This window comes from Andrographis paniculata, unplaced genomic scaffold, assembly GCF_009805555.1.
Source record: "Andrographis paniculata isolate CXL003 unplaced genomic scaffold, ASM980555v1 Contig83END, whole genome shotgun sequence".
NCBI lineage: Eukaryota > Viridiplantae > Streptophyta > Magnoliopsida > Lamiales > Acanthaceae > Andrographis > Andrographis paniculata.
In genome coordinates, this window is record NW_026137621.1 from 3,523,106 (window position 1) to 3,542,417 (window position 19,312).

The window sequence follows — 19,312 nt, forward strand, 5'->3', positions numbered from 1 at the left end:
AAAAACTATAATTACTAAAATAACGAATATAATACAAAGAATATTAAAATGATAAAATAAATTCAATGAGAGTAGTTTAAGGAAAAATATAACAAAACAAATAGACAAGTAAATTAATACATAAATAGATAGACAAAATATTATTTAAATAAAACTCTAAATTAAGATTCTATCTATTTCAAATTACACAAAACAAACAGAGAAGTAAATTAAGATTTAAATAAGAAAATTAAATTGAAATGAAATTTGTAAGGCCAAAGATAAGATTTTGAAATTTTATTTTGAATTGGGATGAAAATATTTTTACTTAAATGCAATTTATTGTCAATAATTAATTTCATTGAGACATAATCTTATGCTTGCAACCTAACCCTATTAAAAAATAAACAAATATATAATTCTATGGATATATGTTTAATTTTGGTTTAAGTTTGGTATTAAAATAATGTTTGATTAGATGTTTTGTAAGAGAAAAAAATGTATTTTTTATTTTGAAACGCAAAGTTCAAATAGTAAAATTTGGAAAAATTTGTGTAAAATAATCTTTAGTTGTTCTAAAGATTTGGTACAACATTTCTAATTTGGACCCATTTTTATGTGATTTGCAAGTAAGGTTTATTTTTTGGATCCATTGTAAATTTGTCTCTTCTATGTGTTCGTTTGGCAAATTTTATTGGATTTCTATTTATCAAATTTTATTTTTAAAAAAAAAAAATATAAAATCAAATCAAATACTTATTTTTTATTTTATTTTTTATATTATAACAAAAATTAATTTAACATTCAAAACACCACGGTTAATACCTACTTATATCATGTCATACAACTATTCAAATTCAAATTTTTTACTATACATCTATCTTTACAATAATAAATAGATATTCCGCCCATCTCATGTCTATCTATATGTTTATTTTTTTTACAGAGTTTTAGAAATATTATTATTATATTGAGATTTAGTATACATAAAGATAAAAAGACTAAACTATTCTTATTAGTATTATATGATATAAAAATAATGACATTTACGTAATATATTGTAAATTGAAAGAGTATTTATAATGTTAAATAATAGTACAATTATTAAAAAAAAGAAATTGATATTTTGTTATGGAACGGACCAAAATGAAAAAATAAATAAATTGTTAAGGAACGGAAAAGTATAAATTTATTTAGTTGTACTTTAGTACTCCCTCCGTCCCGAAACTAAGTATCCATTTGTTTTTTGCACGTAGTTTTAGAAATATTAGTATTATATTGGGATATTATAGGAATAAAGTAGAAATAACTAAAATAACTTTATTAGTATGTGTGATATAAAGGTAATGACATTTGTGTAATATATTGTAAGTTGTAAGAGTATTTGTAATGTTAGTTAGAAACTACAGTTACTAAAAGATGAAATTGATACTTTGTTATGAGACGGACTAAAATGAAAAAATAGATATTTTGTTATGAGACGGGGGGAGTATTTTGTATACACCAAAATTTTGTTTAAATAGTCATTAATGTTATATGGATTTTTATTATTTTTTAAATAAAGAATGTGTCGTTAAAGAAAATTTTGGAGGAAACATATTTACATATACCAAAAGTTTGAATGAAAAATAAATATTGAATAACATGTAATCCGTGTAAACTGTTATAATGAATTATAGTAAGTTGTTTTTTCATATAATATTTAAATATATATATATATATTTCAAATGTCAACTATTCTATTTCAAAAATTTACAAAATCAGACATATTTTATATGTATAAATAATACATATATATTATTTCTATTAATTATTTTAGCATACTAATATCTTTTTTAAATATATAACAAGAAATGATATATAATTAGTATGAAAGTTTATTAATATTTTTATAGATTGTGTTTATATATGTATAGTAGTAATTATATCTTCGTTGATACAAAAATAAAAAATAAAAAAATCGTCACATAGTAAATTTAATATTAATTGTTGATTAGTCTTAAAAATATTTGTATCTTTCTACAAAATATTTATCAATACAATTAATTATTTGTTTAATATTATTTTAACAATTTATACAAATTGTGCATCGCACGAGTTTATACACGCTACTAATGAATTATAATAAGTTGTTTTATATATATATATAATAATTAAATGAATATATATATATGTATGATATACACCTCCGTCCCACCACAATTGACACTATTTCCATTTTTGTTTGTCCTGTAACAATTGATACATTTTTTATATTTGGTAAAAATTATTAAATCTAAACATATTTAACAAATATAAATTAATTTAATTAACTACATGACATATAACATCATAAATGACGTAGGATCCACTTCAAACCCCTTTATTTCTATTTCTCTCCTAAAAAAAATAAATATTCTTATCTATATTTAAAACTATACATCTTTTGTAAAATTAATTTATGTTAATTATAAATAAACAAATTTTTTTTATTTACTTGTATTATAGAAAATTTTATTTTCTACAAAATGATATCCATATTATATATATTATAATAGCTATATAATTTTTAAATATTTAAACATATATTTTGATTTTTTTTAATCATATATATTAAATTTACTTTCAAACCATAAATATTATTAATTATATAAAAAAAAATATCATTAACTAATTAAACATCCTTACCTTAAATATTGTATCCTTAATTAAATGATTCAATTTCGGTGATGTGATTGAGGGAGAAGTGTATATTTTATTTTTTTATTAGAGAGATGTGATGGAATAAAGTGTGGTGATATAAATTAAATATAATTAATTATTTTCTAATTTAGAAATATTGAGGGTGTTTGTGACATACCAAAAAGAAAATGTTGCACGGTGGTTGGGACGGAGGGAGTAATAAATTAGCTAGTGTGATATATTTTGTGAACAATAAATATTAAATATATTTATAAAAATAATAATAATAACAAGCCCATCTTTTAGAAATTTCAAATGGGCCAACAAGTACTATTGCTAGATAGTTTAATTAGGCAACAAAAATAGTATTTATTGTGGATTAATTATCTTTTTGTCTCTTTTTTTCATTTAATTATTATAATTTTTGATTAAAATATTTTATTTTATATCATAATATATAACATCAAAATATGTATATTTTTAAATTCCAAAATTTATTTATTTTTTTTTAAAAAAAAAGTGTAAAGAAAATGCACCCACAATTATTAGATAATTTATATGATATTTTGTGAGAAAAAAAAAAATTTCTTTAGAAATTGTGTCAAATGAATAATATTAATTTTAAATTGAAATGATAAAAAATAAACCGTAGATGACTATATAAAAATTTCAAAATTATATGATTTTGATATTAATTATATATGAGTTTTAATGCAAGATAATATAATAAAATTAGTAGTATTTGTTATAAATAAATATTGAACGGGAGTAATTTATAATAATATACTTTATATTAATCTTAATACTTATATTTACTGTATAAAAAGATTACAATATTTTATATCTATATTTTTATCAAAATAAATTATTTATTCATTCTTAAATAAATGGATCCAATGAAGGCCCAGAAGCTTCACATAGAAGTTGGGGTTGGGCCCATTATGAATAAATAAATTATTTATTCATTCATATTAACAAAACATTATATACACCACCCTCAATTTATTTGCTAGTTTTTATTCAAAAAAAAAAAAAAATGTAACAAAAAAAAAATAACAAACAAATTTGGATGGAGATAAGTTCTATTTTTTATTTATTATTTTTATTAACAATAAAAATGTTATTGGTGCCAAAATATTTTTATGGATAAACTGTTTTTTAGTCCGTAACTGGACTCCCTTATCATTTTAGTCTCGTAAGTGGAGCATATCGCAAACTAGTTCCATAAGTGAAAAAATTTTCGTTGTTTTAGTCCTCCGGCGCCGGAGATGCCCGCGTGACTCGCCGGAGGTGACGTGTCCGCCATGTGTCACTGACCTGGCGGACACGTGGATTTATTTATTTATTTTTTAAAATTTTTTTTTTAAAACTTATTTTTAATCTATTTTTAATTCATTTGTATTTTTTTATTTTTTTTATTTGGTCCAATTAAAATAAATTAAATAAAAAAATCAATGTGTCCGCCAGGTGTCGCTGACTTGGCGGACACGTCACCTCTGGCGAGCTACGCGGGCGTCTCCGACGCCGGAGGACTAAAACAACAAAAATTTTTCACTTATGGGACTAGTTTGCGACAGGATCCACTTACATGACTAAAATGATAAAAGGTCCACTCAAAGAATTTAAAAAACAGTTAACCCTATTTTTATTATTATTAATACATGAAAACATTTTGGTTTTTGATAATAAAAGTTGATTTCAATATTAAAATCACTTGTACTAAATAGTTGACCGATAACATGTATATTGAGAATGTGTTATTTTGTAAGATAAATTATAATACTTAATATTATTTCAATAAATTTTATAATTATATGATAAAATAATTAATATTTACTTTAATTGATTAGTGTATAAACTTATAATTATTATTTTCTAAAATACTTATAATTATATGATAAAATTAATATTAAGATAACTATTAATGTAAAGCAAAATAATATTTTAACATTAATACTACATTACTATTATGAAGGATGAATTAATAATTCTTAATTAAGCTACCTATAATACAGGATTTTACTTAGAGTGATAAAATAATATTATCCACCATAATCATCCAAAGTAAACACAACCTAAATATATACTTATATTTTCTCCCAAATTTTGGAATTTATATATATATATTTTAAAAGTAATTTATATATTAATGAAAATTTATACAATACATTAATGACTCTGTTCACCGGGCGTTTTTGATGAAATAATTTTAATATGTGGTATAAGAAATTGCGTAAAAAATATAAAAAAAAATATTACTTTAGGTTGAATATTTAACTTTTTGTAATAATTTTTTAACTTTTTATAGTAATTATTTGAAAAAACTTTGACTTTTGACTTTTCTATAATATATTATACTTTATCAGTCCCGGAATTATAGTTTAGGTTGTGTTTGACACGAAATTTAAAAAATATTGATATTATATTGATAGTGGATAAAAAGTACGGATAAAAGACTTTTTTGCCCTTGTGAGTGTATTAGTGTAAAAAGTAGTGGCAATTGTGTAATAATAATGAAAAAGTAATTGTAGTTTTACAGTGATATGATTATTTATGGAGATAAGACTATTGTTTTGGAACGGATAAAAATAGTAAACAAGACTATTTTATTGGGACGGAGAGAGTATATATTATTATTATTACTCCCTCTGTCCAACATAATTTGTCCATATTTTCTATTTTCGTCCGTCCCACATAACTTGTCCTTTCTATTTTTTGAAATATAATTATGCACTTTAATTGCATTTAATTTTAAATTTTATAATTTTCTTAATTTTAATTAAACTATTTACTTATCTTAATCTTAATTTATAATTATTTTACTAAATAATAATTATTTTTTCTAATACACTTTTTAATTACTTACTAATTGTACTTTACCTAAATTCCCGTGTCTACAGTAATACACCCATATTACATGGGACGAAGGGAGTATTATTATTTGAAATTCGCATTGAAAAATAGTACTGAAACAATAGAATGATTATATCAATTTTTTATCTTTTTTTTCTTTTTTAATTCATTGTATGCATATGTAACTATGAGTTGGATGGTTGAAAGATTTGAGAGTAGAATCATGGAATGGTTAAATTAGAGATGAGTTTGTTAAGGATTAGTACTAGTTATGGAAAATAAACAAAATTTACCACCATATCTATTCTACATATATTTATGGATAATACTTGTTAATTACTACACAACTTCTTACAAATCTATACTATAAACAAATTTATGGTTATAATTTCAGTTTGCTTAATTGTTTTTTGGCAGTTTATTAAGTAATTAGAAAATATTATATTTATTTAAATCTAATTTTTATATAAAATATCATATGCTAAAACTTAAATTAAACTTCACTATCTCAAAATAAACAATATAGAATAAACATGTAAGAGTAACTTTTGTTATGTTTCATAGATACTTTAGACTATTTTGAATTAAAGTAGTAAAAAAATATACTACTACGGCCATCCATCACCAATCTATCAATTTGTATTTTGTGTCATTGTTTTTAATATTAAAAATATTTTTATATTTGTATAATTTTTTGTATAAATATCATTACATTAGTATTATAAGACACCAATAAAAATATTTTTATCGTTTTTTTTTTTAAATTTATACTATGTTTTAATATAATAATTAATATTTAAATATTAACATGCAAAAAGTAAATGAATATATTCGCAGTGGACGGATGTAGTATATAAATGTCATAGTAATATAGTATATCTTCCTCTTATGCTAATTAAAATAATGAATTCTATATATATATATATATATATATGCATAAAATCTTAACAAAATAGATGTTTTATGCATTTTGAATTTCATTATTAATTTATTTTGTAATTTATCTTTTCTTCATATGATTGTGCATTAGAATGGGGTCGTTGCTTCTACTTAATTTTTTTTTTTTTTTTTCCCCTAACTATACAATTTTCATAATATTCAACACATATTTTTATATAAGATATCATATTCGACAATAATTTTACCTCAACAATATCAAACACCAACGTATAAAAATAGGTGTTAGTTTAAATAGTAGTTTAATATAATAATTTGTAAAATAAAATAATATATTTTTTCGGAAAGTGTTCAAGTGTGTTGATATGAAATTCTGTTTGATTATATCGAAGATCCGCATAAAGTATCTATGATGTCTAGTTCGAGGATTGTTCTGATGATAAGGTCTAAACGTGTTCGAAGCTGTTGAAGATTCAAAACAAATAATATTATTCTAAAGAAGTTTCAGTTTTTGTTGTGTCAACTGTCAACAAACAACTGAGTATTTATTTGATACAAATAAGCTACAAGTATAGGAGAAAAAAGTATCAAGCTGCCTACACTCACGTCCCATCTCAAAACACATCCAATGGAAGCCGAGCCTGTGTATGCTTGCCTTGATTTAGGAACACTATAAGAAAATATCATTTTTGTAACGAGGATTTTTAGTTCCTAAATCTCATTTTTCGTTACTAATGATATTAGAGACGGAATTAGTGATGGAATTACGTTAGTTACATAAATTTTAGGGACGAAATTCCGATACAAATATATTATTTTTTTTGTAGTGGAAGATGCATTTGTATATGGTAGAGAAACTTATACATTAGATTGTGTATGTAGCTGTAGATTTGTGGAGTTTGTGTGAAAAAATTTGTATCTTGCTTCTGTTTTGTTCTTAGTGGAACTTTCTTGAATTGGTATCTTCTAACGGAGGCCAATTGAGGGCCAAATTAGTCAACAGACCTTGGTGTGCTGTTTATTTCTTTTCACTCCACACAATCCTGTATGTGGTTTGTTTGTCATTCAAATTAAAAGTAGACTATATCTGAAAAAATAAAATAAAATAAAATAATTTGGTTTACTTGACATTTTTGTTTTGGTTTGAATAGTAATTTGAATATAATATTTTGTGATATGAAATAATAATTTTTTTATAAAAATATTATGGAAATTATAAAAATAGAGAAATTGAAATCAAACTAATGTAGAGGAATCATTTTTGCATTTTTTTATATATAAAAAATTAATAAAAAATACTACTATTCACAACATATTGATTAAATTAAAATATTATTTAGATAAAAATTTAAATAAATGTTTCATTAAATTAATTTTAAACAAAAACCAAACAAACCAATTATCATGAAATTTTATTAAAACACATGTATTATTATATCAATACTATTTATTTGTGTTTTGAAGAATGTGTTTATTTGAAATTTTCTTTCTATTATCCATTTTTTTCTTATGATTTCTTATAAAACTTAACTATTTTTTTTTATATAAAATATTGTTAAATTATTATTTAGATTAAAAATAATAATTTTTTTAAATAGGAAAGAAATCTTGATATATTGTTATGAATAGAAAATGAGTGTTGCATAATATTTTAAATAAAAATATTTATTATATTCAATATTATATTTTTAATAATAATAATAATAATAATAATAATAATAATAATAATAATAATAATAATAAATCAAGATGTAAGAGACCAAAATCATCTAAAATTGATTTTGTATGACAAAATGTTAATTCAGGAATCAGGATGATATAAATTGATCATACCCAATAACATGTAACAATAAGACAATTGCAATTATACACACAAATTCAGCAATTTTCAGTCAGACATCTAAAACTAAATTAAATTAAATTAAATTAAATTAAAGGTCCAGTCAAATTTAAACACATACCTAATAAGTGCACCAGTTTTGATGTAAGAAATCTTCCCAAAAATTGCAATATTCATTTTTGTTTATACTTTTGCATTTAATTCAAAGTAAGGTGACTATATATATATTATATTACTCGTACTGTCCTACATTCTATGAATCATAAAATCGTGTTTAGCTAATTTTTTTAAAATAATATTAAAAATAAAATCATGGATTTAATAAGTTCATCTTCAACCCATCAATTTCATTTATCAGTTTTATCTTTAGTTGATACACTAATTTTATTCCAATTATAACTTCATTTTTCACTATTATTCTTCAAATATTCAATTTTTTCATATTATTTTAAACAACTTTTTATCTTTATAATTTTAAATAAAATTTTTAAAAATCTAAAAAAATAAAAATTAAATTTAAAAGTAAAAAAATTTATAATTTTAAAAATTTAAAAATTTAAAAATAAATAAAAATAAAACAAATACACCATAAATGACGTTTGCTACCGTGCAATACCAAAAGCAAACACAAAAAATGGTGTTGCAATTGACACCCGATTGGAGACCGTCAGCGATATAAATGGGGTTGCAACGTTAAATTTGACGTTGTATTGGAGATGCACTGAGGGCTTGTTTAGTTTTGATTTGAGATTGAAGTTTTGATCTAAATTGTATTTTAAATTCTATTTAAATAGAATATTTTATAAAAATAAATAATTTATTTTTATTAAAAATTGTATAATATGAATAGTAGTGATTTTGAGTTTGAAAAAAAAAATCAAATTAAGAGTAAAAAGGAGTTTTTTTTAATTAAAAATTATATAATATAAATTATACTGCAATGTAATTTTCCTTTTAAAGTAAAAAAAAAAAAAAGAGAAAAAATCAAATTATTATAGATGAACAGTAAAATAAGTAGTTGAAAATATAATAAAAATAATAAAATATTTTTTCTTATAAATCATCACGTTCAAACTATTATTCAAATCTAATAACAAAATTAAACTTTGAAAAATATCCAAAATTATTTATAATCAAGGGTTTGAAATTAATCATTATATTCCAATATTAAATAAGAATTAAAATGTGTTTAGTTGATTTTTTTTCTTTATAAAATTTTTCTTTATTTGAATGTGATATTTAAAAAAATAATAATAATAATAATAAGAAAGAAAGAAAGTTATCAAATAACTAACCTTTGTTGGATATTGATATTTGTGTATAAACTTATTTTATCTCACTTAAATAAATATCAGAATTCCTTATAGATGTTGAATGACATAAATACCCTCCCGCACCGACTATTCTGTAAATCATTTTTCTTATATATTTAATTGTATTGCACCTATAAGTCGCTGTTTTAATGTAAATTATAAAAATACGACTTTTCAACCAAAGGACGACTTCGTCCACGTGCCATGCTTATTTATTATGACTTTTTATAAGTTTAAAAATATAAAAATACCGAACACGGTACAATGCTAAAATCGTTCAATAATATATTCAATTAAAAATAAAATAAAATAAAATAATAATAAAATATTTAGATTTGATTTATAATAGTATAATTGAACAAGAATAATGAATTCATTAACACGGAATTCATACCCATATCTAACTATAATCTATATATGAATATTGAAAAATTCCAAATTCATAAATTTCTCAATATATACAGATTACCATTCCCCAATTGTAACTTAAATTCTTTTTCTGCAATAATTCTATAATAGTTAAAATCCACTCATAATTAACTTCAGTTAATCTTTTAACCAAATTAGCAGCCACTAATTAATTTGAGAATTTAGACTTAACCCCACTTCAATAAAAACTCAACAAACTCTCGACGATGATAATAATAATAATAATAATAATAATAATAATAATAATAATAATAATAATAATAATTGCAATGAAGTAGAAATAAAGATAAAAAAACTAAACTAATATTATTATTAGTATTGAATGATATAAAAATAATGACATTTATGTAATATATTATAAATTGTAAGAGTATTTGTAATGTTAAATAGATAATAGAATTACTAAAAAATATATATATGAACATTTTTGTTATGGATGAACAAAAATGAAAAAAATTGATAAACTATTAAGGAAGAGAAATAATAATTTATAGGTGTCCTCCTCATCGTCTTCAATAATATTAATAATAAAAATAAAAATAAAAATAAGAAAATATTCTTACAGCTTTCAGTAACTCCATATGCAATCAAACAATTTCTTCCCAGTTTCAGACACACCAGAAGAATCCCCAATTCCTGGCACGTGTCTGAATCCATAATCCATAACCACACCAGAATCCAGGCCGCCGGCGCCGTCAGGGAACCCAAACGGCCCGCCGGAAAACGAGTCCGACTCAGCAGGATTCACAAAACAGGCCGCCGAAGAATTGGAGAAGCAGTGCACGTGACCACCCTGATCACCCGAGCCCAAACCCGAACCCGAACCCGACTCCATCAGCCCTGAAATATGCACTTTCTGCCCACCCGGATTCTTCTTGAACACCCGGGTAATGACCCAATCATTCTGCATACGACGACACAAATTTAATTACATCATTAACGTTTAATTTCGATCGATATTAATCAACAAACGGATCCCGGATCCTACCTTGTCGGGTTTTCCGGCGACGGCGAGGCGGTACTCGTGGGCGACCCAATTAGATTTCCTACCATTCGGGGCCCGACCCGTATAGAAAACCAGGGTTTTCTTCATCCCTACTAGCTCCTTCCCCCGGAAAATCTCCTTATCTTTTCCGGTGGCCTTCCAATAACCCGCCGCCGTCGCCCGGTTCGTCCGCTGCCCGGTCGGATACTTCCGGTCTCTAACGCAGAAGAAATACCACTCCTTCTCCCCGACCTTCGCCCTCCCTACAAAAAAAAATAAAACCTAAATTAATTTCAGATACAGATTTAAGAACACCAGAAACCCTAATCGAGCTTACACGGCAGCTCCCATGGCTCCACCCGGTTCATGTCGACCTCGCCGATGGCGGCGGCGGAGAAGCCGCCGTCGAGAACCTTCTGCGTCAGGTAATGAGTGATCAGCTCCTCGTCCGTCGGATGGAATCGGAATCCCGGCGGAAGTTCGATTTGCTCCTGCTGATGATGATGATGATCCATGGCTGTCCAAAACCCTAATTACTGTAAATTTATTATTTTATTTTTACCCCAATTTATGAAGAATACGTAGTTATTTAAATCCTAGGGCTGTTGGGTAAAAATCAGGCGAAGTGATGGAGCAGAAAGTGTAGGAAAATGTGAAAATAATTATAAATTAAAGAAGATTTAAAAAAGGTTTGGGGGAGAGAAAGGAATGGAGCATGAGGAAAATTAGGGACATAAATACTGAAAAAAGAAAACGTGTTTTTAAAGGTACGAAATAAATCCAAGCTTTATTGCAATGTGACCAAATACGTCTCATCTAATTCTGTACAAAGATTGCTGATTTAAATTCGCATTAAATTCCAAGCAAAAAAGATTGGATTTTCATTATTATTTTTTTTTTTCTGGGATTTTTATTTTTTTGGAAATTATTTGGTGGATGTGCAGTGGGATTTATTTATTAATTATTATTATTATTATTATTATTATTATTATTATTATTATTGCCTCTGTAATATGTATTGTATTGTGGAGAATAATTTAATGCTGTTTGGGATTATTTTCTTGGGATTGTGCGACTTTCTCTTTAAATTTTAATTTTGAAATAATATTTTTTATATTTAGTATTCATTTTCACCGTAACAATTGACATATTTGTTTTATTTTATTATATTTTATAATAATTGATATAAATTTATTTTTATTAAATTTTATTTATTTATAATATATTTAAATAATAAACATATTTAAAATATATCATTGTGTTCGATTTTTTTTTTTAAATTAAAGTGACTACTATCAGTCTATATATATAATCTATATATATAAAGAGAGTGTTTGGTAAAGAGTTCTTTTTAAAAAATTTAGCGATTTGATCAGTAAAAAAAGTAATTTACGTGTTTGATAAATTAATTTATAATATAATACAAACAGCTAATTGAATCAGCTAGTGAAAAAACCAGCTAACTGAATCCGCTAACAGTTAATTAAATTAGCTAATAACTAAAAGTTATCATCAACTAATTGTCAAACCCCCTCTTAAATTATACTCTATTTATCCCCCATTCATGTTCATATATATATTTTCTATTTTTATTTGTACCGTGTTAACGTATATAGTATATATTTTTTTAATAACTATGAATTTTAATTTTTTTAATAATTTTTTACTACCTTTAATTACTTATTACAAATAAAATATTACTCACTCCGTCCCATAACAAAGTATCCATTTTTCCATTTTAGTTCATCCTATAACAAAATATCCATATCCTTTTTTTAGTAACTGTATTATTTATCTAACATTATAAATACCCTTACAACTTACAATATATTACACAAATGTCGTTACATTTATATCATAGTTATTTTAGTTATTTCTATTTTATTCCTACTACATTCAAATATAATACTAATATTCTAAAACTACGTGCAAAAAATAAATTGATATTTACTTATGGGACGGAGGGAGTATTATTTTTTTAATTTCATGTAATTGTATACCTTACACCAGGATGTACGGAGTATTATTTAATTTTTTATAAAATATCAAATCAAATTATTATTAAAATAAAAATTATAATTAAAATTTAATTTCAAACTAAAAAGTTTGTTTAATTTTAATTCTGATTTAAAATAAAATATAAATTTATTTATTTAAATCGTATTTTAATATAATATTTTGTAAAAAAAATAATATATTTTAATTATATAGTAAATAATATTAATTTTATTTTAAAATCACAAAAGAAAAGACTCAAAATCAAGAATCCGTATTATATTTAATATTCTTTATTAGTAATTTATTTATCATTTTAATTTATCCATTCTAAAGTAAAATTTTATATATCAATAAAAGTAATTATAAATTACTATCACAATATTTTTAATTTTTATCAAAATTTTAAATATATTATTATATATACAATTATCAAAAAATTTATACATTTTCACTAACTAATAAAATAATATTATTTTTTAATTTATTATAAAACCCCAAAAAATTCTTTAAAGTGGAATAAAGAAAATAATAAATTTTATTAACTTAGTGCAAAGCACAAACAAACACACCCTATGTGTCATTCTATTACCGTATGTTAAAATATTTTAAATATTCGATTTTAAATTAACATATTTGCTTTTATATAGACAATACAAATTAAAACAAATTTGATAAACTTAAATTTAAATAATTTAATATATAAATAAAATAAAATATGAATATAAATTTATTAAATTTAAAATTGAATATTTAAAATATACCGTTCTACGTACGAATTTGACAAGAGGCAGCTGTCTGAATACGGAGAAACTGAATTTTATTATTATTATTATTATTATTAATTTTAATTTTACGAATTTCGATTATGTTCAATGTTCTGTTTGGATGAATAGACGATTTTGATCTTGTGTCATATGCTCCGTCCGCATGAAGCTTTCAAAATTATATGAAACTCCTGGACCAAAGAACCAGAAAGGTCAGTTATAAAATAATAAAAACAATATATATCTTTATTATCACCTACGTATGGATACGTATGCTTTTCTTTCATTTAACAGATTTCAATTTCATTCTCAATCTCCGTTCTCTCTATTTGGTTACTGCTATATATAAATCTTTGCATACATCCATACATATATATTACACGTCTATATTATATATTATAATATACACACGCTTATTACATACATATATCTTATATAATATATTATATACAATATATAAAATAGTGGTTAGCGGTAGGAATAATTAATATTTCTATTGGCTAATCCTATAATAATATTATAACACGTTATCAGCACGATTGTGCATTTTAATTTTTGCAAGGTAATATTTTATATTTTATTTGTTTATTATGACTAACCTTGCCAAACAGGAATTTCTCCAACTTCTCGTTTCTGGCCAAAATTATATGGCATGGGCTCGCGATGTTAAAATGCATCTAACTTCAATGAGCTTGGAAAATACCATTGTCCGGGATAAAAACTCTCCGAGCCAAGATCGTGCAAAGACCATGAGCTTTTTGTGCCATCACATTGATGAGGCACTGAAAATGCAGTATGTTACGCTGGAATCCCTGCTTGAATTGTGGGAGAGATTGAAAGAAAGATACGATCATTTGAGGCTGACATTGTTGACAATGGCACGAAGCGGATGGCAAAGCCTACAGCTTCAGGACTTTAAAACAGTCCAAGAATATAATTCTGTCATGTTTAAAGTAACATTACAGCTGCGCCACTGTGGCGAAAATATATCTGAATCTGATATGATAGAGAAAATTTTCTCCACTTTTCATGCCTCTAACATGGTTTTGCAGCAACAGTATCGCGAAAGAGGCTTCCAGAAATATTCTGAGCTGATCACCTGTCTTTTGCTGGCCGAACAAAATAATGAATTGCTGTTGAAAAATCACGAATCTCGGCCGACAGGTGCAAATCCATTTCCAGAGGCAAATGCAATACAACCGGAAAATACGGTGTGTGGTCGTGGGCAAGTCAGAAATCGGCGAATTGATCGCGATCGAAATCAGAATCGCGGACGGGGCCGGGAAAACGTATACAGTCACAATAATTATCAAAACAGGCCCTGATATGTGCCAAATCGGCGTTATAATGACAGAAGGCCGTACAGACGTCAACAGAGGATCAACACCGGGAGAAATAGAAATAATGACAATGAATGCACCCAGTGTGGAATCAAAGGCCATTGGGCCCATATTTGTCGCACAGCCAGTCACTTGGTTGAACTGTATCGGGCCTCAAAAGAAAGACATGGAAGAATTGCCCCCGAAAAAAATCACGCTGCCCACGATGACACATTTGACGATGTGATGAATGAAAATATCACGCACCTGGATGCCGATGATCTGCTTGACATAGCTGATGATGTTAAGTGATAAAATATTGTCGTATCTATTTTGTTATTTTGATGCTTTTTGCCCCCTTTTTGTATTACCCCTTATGATATAAGTCTATTTTGATTATGTTACTAATACATGTCTTTTATTATTTTTACCTTCTTGCAAAGATTTGGATGCCAAATATTTTGGAGCCGATGACAATATATGCCTTATCGACAGTGCTACGACTCACAGCATTCTGAAAAACAAGTGTTATTTCTCCCATCTGAATATGGGAAAGACCACAATTGTTACTATCAGTGGTGTATCGAAAATGATTGAAGGCTCAGGAAAAGCTACTGTATTTCTCCCAAAAAGGAAAAAAATGGCAATTGAAAATGTCTTGTTCTCGAGCAAAGCTCGAAGGAATTTACTGAGCTTCAGTGATATTCGGAAAAATGGGCATCATATTGAAACATTGAATGAGACAGAAAATGAGTATCTCTTGATAACTCAGATTGTGAATGGCAAAAGAATTGTGAAAGAAAAATTGCCATAATTTTTTTTCGGCTTATATTACTCAAAAATCAGTGTCATTGAAACACATCACTTAGTAGACCAAATGGCTACTAGCGAATTTAAAACTTGACACGATCAACTTGGGCATCCTGGCAATGTAATGCTGAGGTGAATTGTTGAAAATTCAAATGGCCACTCATTGAAAAAGAAAAATATTTTGTGTCCAAATGAATTTGCTTGTGCTGCCTGTTCCTAAGGGAAGTTAATAATCACGCCATCTCCAACAAAGGTTGGATTTGAATCCCCAGCTTTTCTGGAAATAATTCAGGGTGATATTTGTGGACCAATAGATACATTGTGTGGACCCTTCAAGTTTTATGGTACTAATTGACGTGTCAACGCGATGGTCATACGTATGTCTGTTATCTACTCGCAATCTAGCTTTCGCTAGACTAGTTGCACAAATAATTAAATTGCGAGCACAATTTCCAGATTATCCGATAAAGAAAATACGTTTAGATAATGCTGGAGACTACTCATCACATACATTTGATGATTACTGCATGTCAATTGGGATTACTGTGGAACACCCTGTTCCCCATGTACATACGCAAAATGGCCTGGCTGAATCCCTTATCAAAATATTGCAATTAATTGCTAGACCATTGTTAATGAGGTCTAAACTTCCTGTATCATGTTGGGGACATGCTATATTGCATGCAGCAGCCCTCGTGAAAATAAGGCCGACAAGTTATCACTGTTATTCCCCAACTCAATTGGTTTCTGGAAAAATACCAAATATATCTCACATGCGAATATTTGGGTGTGTTGTTTATGTTCCAATTGCGCCACCTCAACGCACAAAAATGAGACCTCAAAGAAGGTTGGGTATATATGTCGGATATGAATCACCCTCGATCACAAAATATCTTGAACCAACAACGGGTGATTTATTTACTGCGAGGTTTGCAGACTGTCATTTTGACGAATCACATTTCTCGACATTAGGGGGAGACAATAATCAACTGAAAAAAGAAATTTCGTGGAAAATACCACTTGAATTTGATCCTTGTACGAAATATAGTGAACTTGAAGTTCAAAGAATTGTGTATTTGCAGAAAATTGCAAATCAATTGCATGATGATTTTAATGATATTGCCAGAGTTACGAAATCATATATTGCAGCAACAAATGCACCAGCTAAAATAAATATCTCAGAAGGGAAGATGCCGAGTGCTAATGAGCATACTGCCCACGTAAAACGTGGCAGACCTTTGGGTTCCAAGGATAAGAATCCAAGAAAGAATAAAATTGTAAATACTGGTGAAGAGATCAACAATGATCAGATACCTGAAAAGGTTAGTACAACCCTTGAAGAGGTTGATACTAAAAATTCTGATGAAAGTGATGATGAAGTTATTGAAACTTCCGTTAACTATACCACAAGTGGAAAATATTGGAACAGAAAGAAAATAAATATTGATAATGCATTTGCATATTCTGTAGCACTCGATATAATGAAAGATGACGAGGATTATGAACCAAAATCAGTTTGACAAATGTCGGCAAAGAGATGATTGAGCAGAATGGAAAGAAACAATTAAGTCTGAATTGGACTCATTGAAAAAACGGCAAGTATTCGGCTCTATAGTCCAAACACCTGAAAACGTGAAACCTATTGGTTACAGATGGGTGTTTGTGAGAAAAAGAAATGAAAATAATGATATCACAATATATAAAGCAAGACTTGTAGCCCAGGGTTTTTCCCAGAGACCGGATATTGATTTTGAAGAAACATATTCGCCGGTCATGGATGGAGTAACATTCAGGTATCTGGTGAGCCTGACAGTACACAATAATCTTGATATGCGATTAATGGATGTGGTTACTGCCTATCTTTACGGCTCCTTAGACAATGATGTCTATATGAAAATCCCAGAAGGGATAAACATACCTGAATTATTCAAATCAAAGCCAAAAGAATCATATTCCATCGAATTGCAAAAATCTTTGTATGGGCTCAAGCAATCAGGCCGAATGTGGTACAATCGTCTCATCGAAAGCTTAACCAAAGAAGGTTATATAAATGACCCTATCTGTCAATGTGTTTTTATAAAGAAAAATGGGTCTGAATTTGTAATCATCGTTGTATATGTCGATGATCTCAATTGAATTGGAACTTCTGATGAAATTCAAAAAGCTGTTGAATATCTGAAAAAGAAGTTTGAGATCAAAGATTTTGAAAAAATCAAATTTTGCCTTGGTTCACAAATTGAGCACTTGGAAAGTGGAATCTTTATCCACCAATCAAATTATACCAAAAGGGTACTGAAACAATGCATGATGGATAAATCACATCCGCTAAGTACCCCAATGATCGTCAGGGCACTCGATCCAGCAAAGGATCCATTTAGACCAAAAAAGGAAAATGAAGAAACACTTGGCCCTGAAATGCCATATATGAGTGCTATAGGCGCATTAATGTATCTTGCCAACAGCACCCGACCTGATATATCATTTGCTGTAAATTTATTGGCAAGATTAAGTTCATCGCCTACTCGACGACATTTGAACGGGATTAAGCACATTTTTCGCTATCTCCAAGGAACGATTGATCTCGGGTTATTTTACTCGAAAGATTCTCGACATGAATTGATTGGTTTTGCCGATGCAGGATACTTATCTGATCCTCATAAAGCCAAGTCACAAACTGGCTATATTCTCACTTGTAGCGAAACAGCGATCTCTTGGAGATCGATGGAACAAACTTTAACTGTCACTTCTTCAAATCATGTTGAAATATTGGCAATACATGAAACTAGTCGAGAATGTGTTTGGTTGAGGTCAATGACTCAACATATTCTGAAAAATTGCGGGTTAATACCTGACGATAAAATTCCCCAAACTACATTGTATGAAGATAATACAGCTTGTATAGCCCAATTGAAAGTGGGTTATATTAAAAGAGATAGAACGAAACATATTTCACCAAAATTCTTTTTTACTCATGATCTTCAGCAAAATGGTGAAATTGATGTGCAGCAAATTCGATCCGATAATAATTTAGCGGATATTTTAACCAAGGCATTGCCGACGGCAACATTTGAAAAACTGGTGAAGAAAATTGGGATGCGTCGGTAAAGGGATCTCAAATAATGCTCAGATCAGGGGAGCGAATCGATACAAGAATGTTGTACTCTTTTTCCTTCACTAGGATTTTTTTTTCCTACAGAATTTTTTCCTAATAAGGTTTTAACGAAGCACATTCTCTATTTAAAGCATCCACGGGGGAGTGTTATACACGTAGCACCTTCGTAGGTGCTACATATAGATATGTATGCTTTTCTTTCCTTCGAGTTAAGGTTTGTTTACCTATATATATATATATGTCTGTAAATGAAATGAAATAACAGACTTCAATTTCATTCTCAATCTCTGCTCTCTCTATTGGGTTACTGCTATTGTATAATATTATATATATAAATCATTGGATACATACA

The 19,312-nt window shown here is 27.0% G+C and overlaps 1 protein-coding gene across 1 annotated transcript; it reads right to left on the minus strand.

Moving 5' to 3' along the window:
- Window positions 1-10,439: 10,439 nt before the first annotated feature.
- Window positions 10,440-11,668, minus strand: LOC127241758 (NAC domain-containing protein 79-like). Its single transcript, XM_051260958.1, has 3 exons — window positions 11,295-11,668; window positions 10,961-11,220; window positions 10,440-10,876 (listed from the first exon to the last, which is right to left on the minus strand). The coding sequence occupies exons 1-3, from the start codon at window positions 11,470-11,472 to the stop codon at window positions 10,541-10,543; spliced, it is 774 nt and encodes a 257-aa protein (XP_051116915.1). The 5' UTR covers window positions 11,473-11,668; the 3' UTR covers window positions 10,440-10,540.
- Window positions 11,669-19,312: the final 7,644 nt, after the last annotated feature.

Coding starts and splice junctions, on each gene's coding strand:
- LOC127241758 (XM_051260958.1), bottom strand. CDS start 11,472: ATGGATCATCATCATCATCAGCAGGAGCAAATCGAACTTCCGCCGGGA. Junction 11,221..11,294: donor GGAGCCATGGGAGCTGCCGT/GTAAGCTCGATT, acceptor TTTTTTTTGTAG/GGAGGGCGAAGGTCGGGGAG. Junction 10,877..10,960: donor TCGCCGGAAAACCCGACAAG/GTAGGATCCGGG, acceptor CGTCGTATGCAG/AATGATTGGGTCATTACCCG.